Here is a 16058-nt window from a genome sequence, read left to right on the forward strand (position 1 = left end):
ATGGGTACTTCCAAATGACTTTAAATACATTTTATCTGACAAGGGTACTGCCAGTTTGTCCGAGACCTACTTTGCTTTAGCAATATGCCTGTGTCTAAACAGGCATCATTTTCTTTTCTTCTGTTTCTCACAGGGACTGACCAATGCGAAGGCAGCTGAGGTCCTGGCCCGCGACGGCCCCAATGCCCTGACTCCGCCCCCCACCACGCCCGAGTGGGTCAAGTTCTGTCGGCAGCTCTTTGGAGGCTTCTCCATCCTGCTGTGGATCGGAGCCATTCTCTGCTTCCTAGCTTACGCCATCCAGGCTGCCACGGAGGACGAACCCGCTGGAGACAATGTCAGCATTCCACATTAGCGTTGAGTTGCACGTGTGCTTTGTTTATTAACGAATAAACCCAGTGCTCTGACGCTGTAGGATACTCTGCTGGAATGATAAGTAATGCTCTGTGTGGTCGCTCTTGCCCTCAGCTGTACCTGGGAATCGTGCTGTCGGCTGTAGTCATCATCACCGGCTGCTTCTCCTACTTCCAGGAGGCTAAGAGCTCCAAAATCATGGAGTCATTCAAGAACTTAGTCCCACAGGTATCATCTATGCACCAGTAACATGGTGCATACATCTATTACACAGACACATGGGGGCAGGAAGAGACATGCATGTTGTGTTGTGTGTGGTAAATATTCTCCTTGTCCACAGCAAGCATTGGTGATCCGCGAAGGAGAAAAGATGCAGATAAATGCTGAGGAGGTGGTGGGAGGTGACTTGGTGGAGGTGAAAGGGGGTGACAGAATTCCGGCTGATCTTCGCATCATCTCCGCCCATGGCTGCAAGGTACACACACACATACATAAAACTGTGTGTATATCTATATACATACACATATTCAAATCTATGGTGACTTTGTTAGGTGAAATATGTAATTGAAGAGTCTGTTCTGCTCACAGGTGGATAATTCCTCTCTGACTGGTGAATCAGAGCCACAGACACGATCGCCCGACTGCACCCATGACAACCCGTTGGAGACCCGCAACATTGTTTTCTTCTCCACTAACTGTGTAGAGGGTACTGCCTCTCATTGGCTCTCTCAGTCACTTGTTCTTTTAATCTGAATTACTGAATTAATCTGAAAACTTTGTTTCCATTCATTGTTTGTCTCTTGAATTTATGGTTGAAGTTTCCATCTAAAAATTAATGTAATAATTGTGTTTTCTCTTCCTCTCTTTCCGCTGTCTTTTTCTCTTCCTCTCTTTCCGCTGTCTTCCTCTGTCTCCCCTGTCTGTCTCTCGTCCCTGTCTCTCTGTCCTCCAGGCACTGCCCGTGGCATTGTTATATGTACTGGTGATCGCACTGTGATGGGCCGCATCGCCACTCTGACCTCAGGGCTGGAGACGGGCAAGACGCCCATCGCCAAAGAGATCGAGCACTTCATCCAAATCATCACTGGCGTGGCTGTTTTCCTGGGTATCACATTCTTCATCCTGTCCATCGTCCTGGGATACACTTGGCTGGAGGCCGTCATCTTCCTCATTGGAATCATTGTTGCCAACGTGCCTGAGGGGCTCCTGGCTACTGTTACTGTGAGCAACCTCTCTGACATGTGTACACACACACACACACACACACACACACACGCTTCAGAGAGACCAACACACTTACACTCAGTCGATCAGGGATCAATTTCATTCACCTTCCTCCAGGTGTGTTTGACGCTGACGGCTAAGCGTATGGCTCGGAAGAACTGCCTGGTGAAGAACCTGGAGGCTGTGGAGACGCTGGGTTCCACCTCCACCATCTGCTCAGACAAGACAGGCACCCTGACACAGAACCGCATGACTGTAGCCCATATGTGGTTTGACAACCAGATCCATGAGGCTGACACCACTGAGGACCAGTCTGGTTAGTAGCCTTCACCTGGCTTCAACCAGTGCCGGCTGTAGTCTGTCCCACAGTGCTGGGCAATATTATGATCAATTGTATTGTGGCCATACAATGTGTGTCAAATATTTAGAATATTGTGATACAGTCAATTATAGATTTCTATGTTTTTCTGTTTTCAGTGGTTCTCGATGGTTGATGTTTTTGCACAAGAGTAACATAATACTGTGATATGTCCAACATACTCTGAATCCGTTATGTAAAATGAGCGACACTTCACTGAGAAGTACATTGCAGAGAGAGAACAGAACAAATTGGGTCTTTCATGAGTAGCCTGCTCTGAAACGGATGTAGGAGGCCTGTGTAGGAGAGACATCACCCAGGGTAGCAGAGCTAAAGAGAGGCAAGAATAAGAGACGCAACAGGCCATGAGTCAGATCAGCAGGCCGTTTGAAAGGTTTCACGTACGGTAAACCTGATGGTGTCAACGTCCTCTCTGCAGGTGCGTCGTTTGACAAGACCTCGGTGACGTGGGTGGCTCTTGCCCGGGTGGCCTCCCTGTGTAACAGGGCGGTGTTTAAAGCAGGCCAAGATTCTCTACCAATCCTGAAGAGAGATGTGGCAGGCGACGCCTCCGAGTCCGCCCTGCTCAAGTGCATCGAGCTCTCCTGCGGCTCCGTCAAGCAGATGAGAGAGAGGAACAAGAAAGTGGCTGAAATCCCATTCAATTCCACCAACAAATACCAGGTAGGGATTTAAAATAAGCCAGAAAATATCCAAAAAGCATCCATCAGTTTTACTATAAATGTGTATAGTCAAGATTGCTAATTCATCAGGTGGTAGAATTAATTGGTGAATTCAACTGTGCAATTGAGAATCATGACAAAACTTTTACTTACCCTTGAGGTCTTAGAAGCCTTAATAATTAGAAAAATGACAAACTGAAACAAATATATAAACGTTATAGACAAGGACAAAGTAGTGTAGCAATATTTATTTATATATAGGCTAAGCAATACTACAAATGTAGTTAAAAATGATAAATGAAGTTAAAAATTTGCAATAAATGAATGTGAAAAACCACCAGCAAATAATTCTCTTGTGGTTTCAAGTCTTCTTTGCTAGTAGCTTCCAGTCACTGTTAGTCATGTTGTTGTCAGCCATGTCTTGTCGAGCTGTTCCTTTAGTTGTGAAGAATAATGGTCATGCGAGACAACCACGGCCCCCTCACACATGCTCTCTTTCCCTCAGCTGTCTGTCCACGAGACGGAGGACCCCAACGACAACCGCTACCTGCTGGTGATGAAGGGGGCGCCAGAGCGCATCCTGGACCGCTGCTCCACCATCTTGCTGCAGGGCAAAGAGCAGCCCATGGACGAGGAGTTGAAGGAGGCCTTCCAGAACGCCTACCTGGAGCTGGGGGGCCTGGGGGAGCGAGTGCTGGGTGAGGGACGGAGGGATGGGGTTGGGGAGAGAAAAGGAGCTAGAGATAGACTGGCAAACTTTAATAATACAATGCAGTTTTCACAGTAATAGAACAATTTGTGTCTGGAAACCTTGACTGAACTGAAGAGAACTGAAATTAATGGCTTTGAGAAGAAGCCATTTGTTCACCATTATTGCAATATTGGTTTTTGTAACATTGATCTGAGAGAAGGCTGCAATACATAGATTAGATTTCAGACAAATCACAGCATTTTTTATTGTGTAAAAAATCCATCTTTCCTCACAAAAATATTTTGTCCATATCTAGTATAATGATATAATCACACTACAGTACTACAGATTGTGGATTTTATGTAATTTATGAATGTCTGTAAGTCTGATCTGTACTGCTGCCCATCTAGACCAGGACACCCTCATAAAAGAGATTGATAATCTCAATGGGAACTGTCTTGGTTAAATGAAGGTTATTGTAATAATAATAATCCATATCTACATGGATTATTGTGCTCCATGTGCTGATATGTGGTCATCGCTGTTCCATCCTCTCAGGATTCTGTCATGTCCTGCTGCCTGAGGACCAGTACCCCAAAGGTTTCGCGTTTGACACGGATGACGTTAACTTCCAGACTGACAACCTGTGCTTCGTGGGCCTGATATCCATGATCGACCCGCCCCGCGCTGCCGTGCCCGACGCGGTGGGCAAGTGCCGCTCGGCCGGCATCAAGGTCATCATGGTGACTGGGGACCACCCAATCACAGCCAAGGCCATCGCCAAAGGTGTGGGCATCATCTCGGAGGGCAATGAGACCGTGGAGGACATCGCTGCCCGTCTCAATATTCCAGTCAGTCAGGTCAACCCCAGGTGAAGCTCCCGTCCGGCACTGCACAACACACGCACAGCTTATCTGGAGCCCCTGATCATGTGTGTGTGTGTGTGTGTGTGTGTGTGTGTGTGTGTGTGTGTGTGTGTTTCAGGGATGCCAAAGCGTGTGTGATTCATGGCACTGAGCTGAAGGATATGTCTCAAGACCAAATCGATGACATTCTGCGCAACCACACGGAAATCGTCTTTGCCAGGACATCTCCTCAGCAGAAGCTCATCATCGTAGAGGGCTGTCAGCGACAGGTACACACACACACACACACACACACACACACACACACACACACACACACACACACACATATGTGTGCAAACACGCACACAAACAAAATCCACACTCTGTCTTCATCTGTCTCTCCATCTCTCTCTTCATCTCTCTCTCCATCTGTCTCACTCAGGGGGCCATTGTTGCTGTAACCGGTGATGGTGTGAATGACTCTCCCGCCCTGAAGAAGGCCGACATCGGTGTTGCCATGGGGATTGCTGGCTCCGACGTGTCCAAACAAGCTGCTGATATGATCCTTCTGGATGACAATTTTGCCTCCATCGTCACAGGCGTTGAAGAGGGTGAGTGATGGAGAGGAGAGGGGAGGAGAGGAGAGGGGAGGAGAGGGGAGGGGAGAGGTGGGGAGGGCAGCTGAGGGGGGGCCGAGAAGAGAAGATGGGAGCTCCAGTGTCTGCCAGTAGAGTGCTCTACTCTCACTCTTCTCAAAGGTCGCCTGATCTTTGACAACCTGAAGAAATCCATCGCCTACACACTGACCAGTAACATCCCAGAGATCACGCCCTTCCTCTTCTTCATCATTGTCAACATCCCACTGCCCTTGGGCACCATCACCATCCTCTGCATCGACCTTGGCACAGACATGGTGAGATGCCCACATGCATACACTCAAAAATCAGTTTAGGCCAGTTTATTTGTATAGCAGTTTTCAAACATAATGGAAATTCAAAGTGCTTCACACAGACATTGTAGAATCAAGTTATGATAAAGCGTATTTCATCCTGAGATCTAACCTCAGGAAATAAAAGTTATTTAAACAGTTTATGTCAATAGAAAATGCAATTAAAAAAGTGCAATTTGTTTAAATATCAAGGAGACATACAAATAATCTAGGAAATAAAAATTAACTACATATTGATTCAGAAGGAAAATTATAATGAAACAGAACAAAGCTATTAAGCTATTAGGCCTATAACCTATTCGTCTTACACACCGTTTCTGCCTTTAGGTTCCTGCCATCTCTCTGGCCTATGAAGCAGCTGAGAGTGACATCATGAAGCGTCAGCCCCGAAACCCAATGAGGGACAAGCTGGTGAACGAGCGTCTCATTAGCATCGCCTACGGACAGATTGGTCAGTTCATCTGACACTAAGGCCCATGTTGAAACCCCCCCCCACACACACACACACCTTCCCTCTGTTTTTTTTTGCTGTGTCATGCACCTATTTGCTAAGTGGTCTCTGTCTGTATGTAGGTATGATCCAGGCTCTGGGAGGCTTTTTCAGTTACTTTGTCATCTTGGCAGAGAACGGTTTCCTCCCATCTCACCTAGTGGGCATTCGGCTATCATGGGATGACCGCTCGTGCAATGACCTAGAGGACAGCTATGGACAGGAATGGGTAAGTACTCTGTGCATGTGCGCACAGTGTGTGTGTATGTGTGTGTGTGTGTGTGTGTGTGTGTAGTGACTGGAAAGGTTAGAGAGTGTTATGATCACCTCCGTACCATGTTGCTCGCAGACCTATGAGCAGAGGAAGATTGTGGAGTTCACATGCCATACAGCCTTCTTCGTCAGCATCGTGGTGGTGCAGTGGGCCGATCTCATCATCTGCAAGACCAGACGAAACTCTGTGTTCCAGCAAGGGATGAAGTGAGTCGCTGTAGTGTGGGTGGATGGGTGGGTGTGTTTGCATCTGTTTGTTTGTATGTGAAGATGTGGGGTGTGTGTGTGTGTGTGTGTGTGTATTTGTGCATATCCATAGTGAACCATATTTGTTCCCCTACAGAAATAAGATTTTGATATTCGGGCTGTTTGAAGAGACGGCCCTGGCTGCGTTCCTTTCCTACTGTCCAGGGATGGATATAGCACTCAGGATGTACCCACTAAAGTGAGTCACACACACCTCACACACACCCTTAACCCCTCACACACTCCTAACCCCTTACACACACTCCTAACCCCTCACACACACCCCTAACACCTCACACACACTCCTAACCCCTCACACACACTCCTAACCCCTCACACACACCCCTAACCCCTCACACACACTCCTAAACCCTCACACACCCCTAATCTCTCACACTCACTTTTAACACACAAAGAGCCATGGCAAGACAAGACAAAATGTATTTATGCAGCACCTTTAACACAACCATGGTTGACCAAAGTGCCTGATAGGCTTAATAATAAAATTAACATAAGGTAAAGTTAGGGTTATAAAATACAAGTGCTAAACCAACTCAACTGGATTTAAAGGCCAAAAGTGAAATGATTTTTAATGTCTTCAGCATTGACAAAAATATTTTAAAAATCAAGCATAATATGGGAAGAGATGTTATTATGAAGAGTTTGGGGCAGCTACTGCAAAGGCTAAATTGAGGCTCATTTGATAGTGTCATCCCATTCAGGGCTTTAAAAGAATAACAGTTGTGATGGGTAGGGTGAGCAACTAAAAAGGAAGCGATCACGCCAAGTCTCAGGGAAAGAGGATGGTTTAATAGAAAGTGTGCAAACCACTTTCCCAAATACCCGTGACATAGATTGAGATTAAGGAAATAATAACCAGCAGTCAACTGGTACAAAGACAAGACATATAGAGACGAACAAACGACCCTCAGGTGAGACGGATCACGGGTCCCGCCCACCTGAGGGACGAACATCAGGTGACCCAAAACAGGACAGCTGCCGCTGTAAACGGGGGCGACCGGCAGGGGCCCCCCCCACAACGTGACAACAGTAAAATCTTTAAATCGATCCTCATTTTCACTGGAAGTCAGTGAAGGGATATGCCAGGACATGCAACATCAAACGACGCTTAAAAGACACACTGTCTCATTTTGAAATAGCTGGAGATTATGAAGAGACAACTGATCCACAATAATTCATCCAAGAAGAAATAAAAGCATGAATTACATTTTCAAAATCATTCAAATAAAAATTATTAACTGAAATATACTAAGAACTCGTCCTCTTATTCAACTAAGAATTTAGATTCAACCAGTTTTTATACCATGCAGAAATGATTGGCCAGATTTAGATTTGAAATGGAAATACATTTCTGTGTCATTGTCATAACAATTAAATAAAAATAGTGGCAGCGTATACAGTGAACAAAAAAACTGGACCCAAATACATCCTTGGGGAACACCAGAATGAGTTGGGACACGAGAATGAGACATGCAGAAAAAATGTGATCATCCACGTGAGATGTAAAGGAGCTGAGGGCAATGTCTGTGAGAGCAGCATCTATAACCCCAACACACCGCTCAAAGCAAGCTGCTCTCAGACCCAAAACCAATACAGCAGAACTCCCACAACCAGCATTTAGCGATAAATCATTATAAAAGTTTTAAATACCACTTTCTGTGCTTTGAAATAGATTAAACCTGATTGAAACTTTTCATAAATATATGCCATGTTCAGCTAAAAATGCTTGCAGTTGAATAAATACAACATTCTCTAAGACAGTTGAAAGGAAAGGAGATTTATAGTCAGAAAGATCTGAGGGGTCCACTGGTTTCTTTTTAATGAGAGACTTTACTACAGCAGGGTTCAAAGCAGCTGGAGCACAGCTTAAGGTGAGCGATGTTATCAAGGCAAGAATGAACATAATCAAAAACCTCTTTAAGTAGACGGGTTGGGATGCTATCCAATGGAGCTTAGGTAGGCTTCATCTGGTGAACAACCTCAGCGCACATTGAAAGGGAAACGAGCTTAAATGAGGAAGCACTACCATATGCACAGGAAGGACAGAGAGAGCAGGAGCAGGTTATATAACAGTGGACCTAATTGTGTCAGTTGTATCAATAGAAAAATGAAAAGTTTCACAAAGATTAGGTGTAATGAAGCAATAGCAGCAGTTTCACTAGAATTCATAAGCGAATTAACAACATTAAAAAACTGTGGTCTAGGAGAGTTTTTTGGATACAAGCAAAGAAATATCCTGGGATTTAATGGCTTTTACAGCTTTCTGATAGTATAGGAAACATGCCTTTAGAAAACATAAGGAGACATATTTTCTCCATTTCCTCTCAGCTTGTCTATACCTTCTTCTAAGAGTACAGTAGTATTGCTTAACCAAGGCTCCTTGACTGATTTAACTTTTAAAATATTTAATGGTCTCAACTCTCACACAGAAGCACACACACATCCCAGAGTAGGTGGATTCAGTTAACATGTTCTGGATAATGAAATCTACATGACATTTCATGTGCTGGATAATGAACTAGATTGAGTGAATATAACACCTTTTGTGCAGGCCTTCCTGGTGGTTTTGTGCATTCCCGTATAGCTTCCTAATCTTTGTGTATGATGAGATCCGAAAACTTCTAATCCGCCGAAACCCTGGAGGTTTGTTCTTAAATCACAACACAAACACACCATACCACATAGCAAACATACCAACAATATTTTATTCATGGCAATTTGATGCTAAATGTCAAATAAATAATACAATTACTGATTGCCTTTTGATGCAATACTGCTTTGTGACATTCTCTCTCGATCTCTCATCTCTCTCCTTCGCAGGTTGGGTGGAAAAGGAGACGTACTATTGATCGACAAACTCCTTCCGTACTCCTTCCTTTACATCTCCCATTTTTCTTCTCCTCCGTGTTCCTCTATGCCTGATCAAGACGCACAATCGTGTGCCCTCTCAGCCCCTCCCCCCACCATCCCGTCACACAGCCGCTTAGAGCCAACGCCGCGTCCGCCCCCAAAGAGATAACCGCAAAGCCCCCCCCCCCCCCCCCCCCAGCTCACCACAGACCACCTCTGCGCCCCTCCCCCGCTGCCCTATAGTACTCCTTGCATGTCTTTTCATTTGGGTGTGTACATAAAGTCTACAACATATTTACCTATGGCAGCTGCATAATCATTATGTAGATCTGAGAGGAGCTTTCGATGCTTTAAAGGAGAATATGTGTGCGTGAACGCGCGTGTATGTGTGTGTGTGTGTGTGTGTGTGGTTGCTCGGCTACCAAAGGGCCAGTCCTCCGCCCCTTCCTCATCTCTGCATTTGTAACTCCTCCCTCGGTTTATCAGACCTTTTTTACTCCTCTCCACTCCACCCGCTCCACCCCTCCATCTTTCTTCCAATCACACACGGGTACACGGATCACATGACTTGTGGCGGGACGCCACCGCCGGTAGGCTTTCCTTAATGCTCCCGCCACCTCCGCCTGTCTGGAAAACCTCCCCCCTCCCCCTCCCCCTCCCCCCTTCTTGTCTTCCTGTCCATGTCGATCGCCTTTCCATTTCTGGCTCTCAGTGTCCGGTCACGTGACCAGTGGCGGAGCACAGGGTGGTTCAGAGGCTGGAACTGGTTTTCTCTCTTTTTTTTTGTCAAAGATGGAGAGAAGCATGTCAGCTGTTTCTACAGGAGAACTTAAGTACACCCTCATCTTTAGCTCTCTCTCTCTCTCTCTCTCTCTCTCTCAGGCTGTTTTTTTCCTCTATTACCTGCTCTTCTTCCTCTGACTTTGTGTTCTCTGCTGCAGTACCTATTTCAAACACAACCTCAGAGTGTGTGCTTTAGAAAAATACAACATATACTATATCACAGTACCGTGTTCTCTCAAATGAATTACCACTTTGGAAGACAAAATGCCTGAAGAAACAGAATGGCTCTCTTGCGTGTCTGTTGTGACTGGAATATACGCTGATGCAAAACAATGTGGATGAAAGTCCCTTATCAGGTTTTTGGAGAGTTGGTATTAACTCAGAATAATGTTTCAGGTTCTACTGCCATTTTGGTTCCAACCACACCAGGTTCTGCTTTTTCCCTCACACTAATGTTTGTTTTTTTTTATTATTAAAAAAAAAAGAAAAAAAAGAATGCTGTATCATCATTGGATTTTGCCTGAGTGGACAAAAACAACATTTCCTAAAGCAGAGTGGTCATATCATACTACATTTCTTTATTATAAGAGATATAGAAGTTTAGCAAACCTGCTTGCTTATTGATGCCTATGAGATGGACCCCAGTCTCTGCCACAGTCGCATTACTGGTGATGACTGCAGTGAACCTGGTGTGTGTTGGGCCGCTACTGCTGGTTGATCTGAAATGGCAAGCATGTGCTGTGTGTGGAGCCGCCACAGGTCTTGTGCTGTGTGTGAGTGTGTGTGTGTGTGTGTGTGTGTGTGTGTGTGCGCGCGTGTGTGGTGGAAGAAGTGTGCTGTAGCAGTCTGCCTAAGACTGCGTCCATCTCAAAGAGGAGTTGAGGGTGACAAAGGAAACAGAAGAATAACCTATGCGGAAAATTATTATAGAAACAAAATGTTTGAAAGCAATGAAACCAACACCAATAAAACATCTAGAACATTTAATACAACAAAATCTATGTGTCTTCATTCCACTTGTCCCTCATCGTCTCTGCGGTTACCTCTCCAGTACACTGACCCTCACATAACTGCATATAAATCATGATTTATTAAAGTACAGTTAACAATTATACAGTTACATGCCCAGGCAGTACAAACGCAGAAGCCGCACTGCAGCAAACTACCACCAAAGTCACATTGTAATATCTGAACTTTACACTATAAAATCTGCAGTGTGAGTGTTTCTGGACCGATAAGTCAACACAGTAAGAACACGGAATATGAGAATCATGGATTTCTAAGGCAAAAGCTGGCAATGGTTCTGGTTTAGAATGAGTCACTGTTGATATGCTGACAGAAACAGTTTCCTTTGGATACTCTTACATCAGCACCACGTCCTTATTTGAAAAGCAGGCAGCCCAGCCAAACACACACACACACACACACATACACACACATAGTACAAGTGCACTGCAATCAGCCCCCACCCTGTTCACTGCACCACTGTAATGAAGTATCGACCGGCCTGCCTTTTTTGCCGCAGTATGGTGTAAAGAAAAAGGGAGAGCTTATTCTCCAAGGTCATTACTATAGCAACCAAAAAATATATTAGACTGGCTGCAGGGAACAGGTCCATGAGGTCAATGAGGTCAGGGAAGAATTGAGAGATAGACAGAAAGAGATTGATTGATTACGAATGAACGCAAGATACAAAGGGTCTCGACTGCCCCAATATCCATCTGTATTGAGGGAATTCAAGGCCTCATAACACCATGAAAGCTCCACCCTTCCCCAGACATTCTGCTGCGACATCAGACACAGCACACAATGTTTTACAGGCTGTGAACTTTATTGCACTTCCCTTTAGATTAAAAACAGAGAGAAAAAGAAAAAAAACTAATCTAAAAAATTTTATGTTATGGACAAAATTAACATAAGCCCCGGCAATAAATGCATTTTGGTTTGTAATGCAGCAACATGCGTTAACTAAATCAGACTTAAAACACCGTATATCACACAACATGGCAGCCTACCACCGCTGGGAGCAGGAGGTATGGAGCAGGACACAATGCTGTTGATGATGATGGCAATGACAGCACCCTGGATAGCTTTCAGTCCACCTACACTTGCTTTAACTGGCTTCCTTTACTCCCCCCATATGGATTCTGCAGACTTGATTTAGTCCATCTTCAGTAAGCTACTAACACTCTACTCAAAGCTTCCCATAAGGGTCTGAGGAAGCACCAATTTTAAGAAACATTGTTTCTCTCATGGAATATGACAATTTCTTTTAGAGGTTGCTGATCATTGCCTTTGCATTCCTACATTATTTTAAGGCTCAATTTGTCTCACACATTTTGTATCTGTGCATGCCTTGGGTTCTCGTTATCTGCCAAGCGTGTGCACTTAAAGACAACATACGGTGCACATTCACCATATAACACATGTGGGTGGATTTGCATGAGCTGCCAGTAAAGATAAATTGTGCTTGGTCAGTTTTCTCATTGAAGTACGTCAGTTTGCAAACAAAACAAATTGGACTGTGAATGATGCAGACGGGTAAGGGTGCAGTACCAGCGCCTGGAAGCGTCTGGGCCAGATATGTAGGTCTAGGTATGTATACTGATCAGTACGTGAGCAAGACAATATTGACCTCGTTCATAAGAACTGGAGAAGAGAATGGCCAATAAGAGGACAGTAACAACATGCGTAACAGGAGAGATGCTTTTTTAGATAAATAATTGGTCAAAAGGCAAAAAGGTCGGAGGCCATAGGTCAGAGGATTAAACAGGCTCCATTAGTAGCTCCTCCACGTCTGAAGACTCCAGCTCACGGAAGGCTGCATGGGTGCCAATCACTGCCAGCGTAGCTCCTGGGTGAGACCGGACAAAACCAATCAGCACAAACAGGGAGAGAGAATGGTTTCAAAATGGCTTCATTCAATTCACTGCAAATAAATCTAATAAATTAGCTTTTTCCATAATGCCTATAACTTTTTTCTTAAAGATTGTTTTCAGATAGCACACAGCTAGACCACAGTATCCATTGATCCACAGGGGCTAGCAGGTGAACCTGCAAATACTGCAGTAAAAGAAGTGAGGGACAGGCCACTTACCCAGTACCCAGAAAACAGCTGCTCCAGCCCCTGCCAGCCAGAACACAGGTAAAGACACCGCACCGGCCAGTCCCAACTGGTGACCCTGAGTCATCTCACGCCCTGCCAAAATAGAGAGCACAGTGACACTGGCTTATTGCAGCTCTGTGAGATATCAGTACCACAAAGGCCAGCCAGCACTGCGATACACTCACACCCAGATTGGCAGACTCATACTGACCAAAGACAACCAGCTTGGACTCCATGGACCTCAGGTGGATGATGTAAAAGGCTCCAACAAAAACGGCCAAAGCGATGAGCAGAATGGGGGAGCTGATGCTGTAGGAGACAGAGAGGCAGTCAGCAGCTACACTTCTCACAGGACGGTCACAGCCACTTACAGCATGTTGCTTTACCGAAGGTGAGCGTCTCAATAGCTGTAGCTGTGGTGTGTTATCAGTATTAGGAGTAACAAATTAAAAAGAGGGAAATACATGAAATCAATTCCATTTCTCAAGAGCCAGTTTCAGTAACCTATGATCAGAATGCCTTCGGACACTGTCCCATCCACTACGCACTGGACCCTTACTACTGCCCCTCCCACAGATGGTAGGCCCATGGGAGAGGGGATCCATGTAGCTCCTTTGGGCTGAGCCCAGCCGGGAACCATGCGTAAAGATCAGGCCACCAAGTGATCACCGAGGAGCTCCAGGGTGAGGCCTTGGTAACCCTGATCCAAGCAAGGGTAACTAGGTATTGATATTTGTAACTTCCATAGGATCTCTCTTTGTCTGGCCCATTACCCAGGACCAATGTGCGAATATAACTACGAATCTCAGTTATATGAGGAACAATGTGGGTTCCATCCTGGTCGTGGAACACTGGACCAGCTTTTTACCCTTGCGAGGGTCATAGATGCCAAGAGGCAGAGGGGATTCGTTTTAGTGGCCGTAGGATTCCGCGTCCCTTTTTAGCAAATGATGTGGTCCTGTGTGCTGATGATGTGGTCATCGGGCCATGGTGCTCAGTTGGACAAGGAAGGAATGTCCTCTCTGGGTCGGGAGTGAGTCCTTGTCACAAGTGGAGGAGTTCAAGGAGGTTGACAGGTGGATCGGTGCAGCATTTGTGGACGTTGAACCGGACCGTTGAGGTAAAGAGAGAGCTGAGCCCAAAGGCAAAGCTCTCAATTTACTGGTCAATGTCTCCTACGGTCACGAGCTCTGGGTAGTGACTGAAAGAATGATATCGCAGATACAGGCAGTTGGTCCGACCCGGACGCGGATAAGCAGATGAAAATGTATGGACATGTAATCAAATTAAAAATAAATAAATGAATTAAACAAACATTTCACAAAGAACAAAACAGAATTTTTGAATTATTTTTAAACAAAATAAAAACATAAAAAATGCAAGTGTGAGACTAGTGGTATGATGGCAGAAAAAGAATGAGGTGTTCTAGAAACCTGATATACAGTAGCTCCAATATACTGCCTACGATGCAACTTGAAATCTTTTTATAACCATCACTGTACACACTGTTCTGAGAGGATGTCAAATGTAAGAATACATAAGTCTGAGAAAGCACTTACATCCACAGCCACCCAAACCCACTGTTAACAGCTACAAAGCAAATACAACAAAGAAACATATGCAGATAACACAAAAATAAACAAAACAAAACAAAAAAACCTTGTGACTTGTTCGCTTTCGACTTTGAGAACGGCTCATCCTAATTCTATACCTTTCTCAAAGAGAGAACCGAGATGAGGAGGCATGGCGTTCCAGGAAGGGTGGCTTACATGCAGTAGAAGATGAGACCCAGGAAGATGAAGGTGTAGTTGCTGTGGTATGTGTCCAGGTTGCGCACCACGCGCTGACACACTTCGCCGAAGTTCTTTGGCTTGGAGAACTTGCGCTGGTCGACAAAGCTGGCCCACGGCCTGATGGACTTACGGCGCCGGTCCAGCCAGTCCTTCAGCGCACTCCCAGAGATCCCTTTGGGCAGCATCCTAAAAGAGCAGGCAGGGAAGGACACAGACAATCACTAATGCAGTTCCTATTCACATAAAACATTTAGAAACAACATTGCATTAAACATGACATTCTTCCTATCTACAGCCACATTCATTAATATGTAGAGAACTTTTCTGCAGTCCGTGTAAAGGTAACTGTTGGTGGTAGCACAAATTAGTAAAACCCTAACTCTAATCTTATGGGGATAAAAAGGGTTAAGGCTATGAGCACTGCACCATAATGTCGTATAAAAATAACGACACCCGGTGAACATGAATAAAGAGGGCTGATGCGGATTCACAATCCAAATGTGGGATGAGCGGTTTGAGTGTCCAGCTACGTACCTCGTAACTATCCCTGCTGCAGGAATCTCCTCTGGGTCACTGCTGAAGGGGTCGCTCGCCTTCGGATCCATCTGTACGAGAGAAACCAGCTAATTACACACAAGATTTTGTTGGCCCCATTCAAAACGCAAGGCTAACATACTTCAATTAAATACAGACCATTTAAAACAGTATTGCGTTTGTTTCTTACAACAACTATAAAGTTTATGTTTATGTAGAATACTAGACATGTATTAAACAAGCCTTAAACATGAGTAGGAACGAAACCCCCGAGGTCACCAAGTTGCCACCATTCAGGACCTAAGAACACAACAAATGTCGCTCTACCGGTTCAAGTGCCACAGCTAGCTAACCTACATTATTTACACTGCTTCAAAGTACTAGCTAATGGCACTTCGTTACGTAATATAACGAAGCTTTATAAAACATCAATCAATTATAAATTACTCAGATCAGTTGATAAGAATATTTGTAAATTACATAAACAGTCACAGTATACTACAACGAAGACGAACTTTTACATACATATATATATAACAATTAATTCTTGTCGTGGTAAAAAACACTTACAAAAACAAGAACTTCCTACAGTGAACCTACGTCTCCTCTGTTTTCGTGTTGCGGCGGATATGATGTGGAGCGATTGTGGTTCTTCTATTTCCTTCAGTGGGGTTTCTATCCGTGTTCATGTGGATTGTCACCCCCTAGTGACCTAAAATAAAACGGGACTTTTATTTAAAAATGAGTTAAGTTTGAACATTTTTCTGGTTCTTTAAAAATGCGGGAGACGTTAATTATTCATAAAATGTGAACAACTAGCGACATGCCATGTTATTTACATTCATAGTAATGTCC

The 16058-nt window shown here is 44.6% G+C and overlaps 2 protein-coding genes across 3 annotated transcripts in view; one reads left to right on the top strand and one right to left on the bottom strand.

The window, feature by feature from the left end:
- The window catches only part of atp1a3b (ATPase Na+/K+ transporting subunit alpha 3b), a 23345-nt gene extending 13026 nt beyond the window's left edge, over positions 1–10319 (top strand). Inside the window, exons 5-22 of the mRNA XM_076991130.1 lie at positions 134–337; positions 469–582; positions 695–829; positions 943–1060; positions 1307–1575; positions 1696–1894; positions 2376–2620; positions 3125–3317; positions 3869–4181; positions 4295–4445; positions 4601–4769; positions 4917–5071; positions 5435–5558; positions 5681–5826; positions 5947–6077; positions 6214–6315; positions 8689–8780; positions 8958–10319. Coding sequence (XP_076847245.1) covers positions 134–337; positions 469–582; positions 695–829; positions 943–1060; positions 1307–1575; positions 1696–1894; positions 2376–2620; positions 3125–3317; positions 3869–4181; positions 4295–4445; positions 4601–4769; positions 4917–5071; positions 5435–5558; positions 5681–5826; positions 5947–6077; positions 6214–6315; positions 8689–8780; positions 8958–8986 — 2889 coding nt within the window. The 3' untranslated portion in view covers positions 8987–10319. The remainder of the gene's footprint in view (positions 1–133; positions 338–468; positions 583–694; positions 830–942; positions 1061–1306; positions 1576–1695; positions 1895–2375; positions 2621–3124; positions 3318–3868; positions 4182–4294; positions 4446–4600; positions 4770–4916; positions 5072–5434; positions 5559–5680; positions 5827–5946; positions 6078–6213; positions 6316–8688; positions 8781–8957) is intronic.
- Positions 10299–15915, bottom strand: rabac1 (Rab acceptor 1 (prenylated)). 2 transcript variants are annotated; one of them, XM_076991136.1, is made up of 6 exons: positions 15774–15915; positions 15204–15274; positions 14646–14855; positions 13088–13185; positions 12868–12969; positions 10299–12624 (listed from the first exon to the last, which is right to left on the bottom strand). In XM_076991136.1, exons 2-6 carry the CDS (start codon positions 15272–15274, stop codon positions 12536–12538), a joined length of 570 nt encoding a protein of 189 aa, XP_076847251.1. In that variant the 5' UTR covers positions 15774–15915; the 3' UTR covers positions 10299–12535. The 2 variants fall into 2 exon arrangements, with proteins under 2 accessions (XP_076847251.1, XP_076847250.1); XM_076991135.1 differs by lacking the exon at positions 15774–15915 and adding an exon at positions 15447–15690.
- Positions 15916–16058: the final 143 nt, after the last annotated feature.

This window comes from Brachyhypopomus gauderio, unplaced genomic scaffold, assembly GCF_052324685.1.
Source record: "Brachyhypopomus gauderio isolate BG-103 unplaced genomic scaffold, BGAUD_0.2 sc81, whole genome shotgun sequence".
NCBI lineage: Eukaryota > Metazoa > Chordata > Actinopteri > Gymnotiformes > Hypopomidae > Brachyhypopomus > Brachyhypopomus gauderio.

What these genes read in the sequence shown, in the direction of transcription:
- rabac1 (XM_076991135.1), bottom strand. An exon ending in GCAGCAGGGATAGTTACGAG is followed by an intron (nt 14,856 to 15,203) that starts GTACGTAGCTGG and finishes CTGCTCTTTTAG; the next exon opens with GATGCTGCCCAAAGGGATCT. An exon ending in GGTCTCATCTTCTACTGCAT is followed by an intron (nt 13,186 to 14,645) that starts GTAAGCCACCCT and finishes TGTCTCCTACAG; the next exon opens with CATCAGCTCCCCCATTCTGC.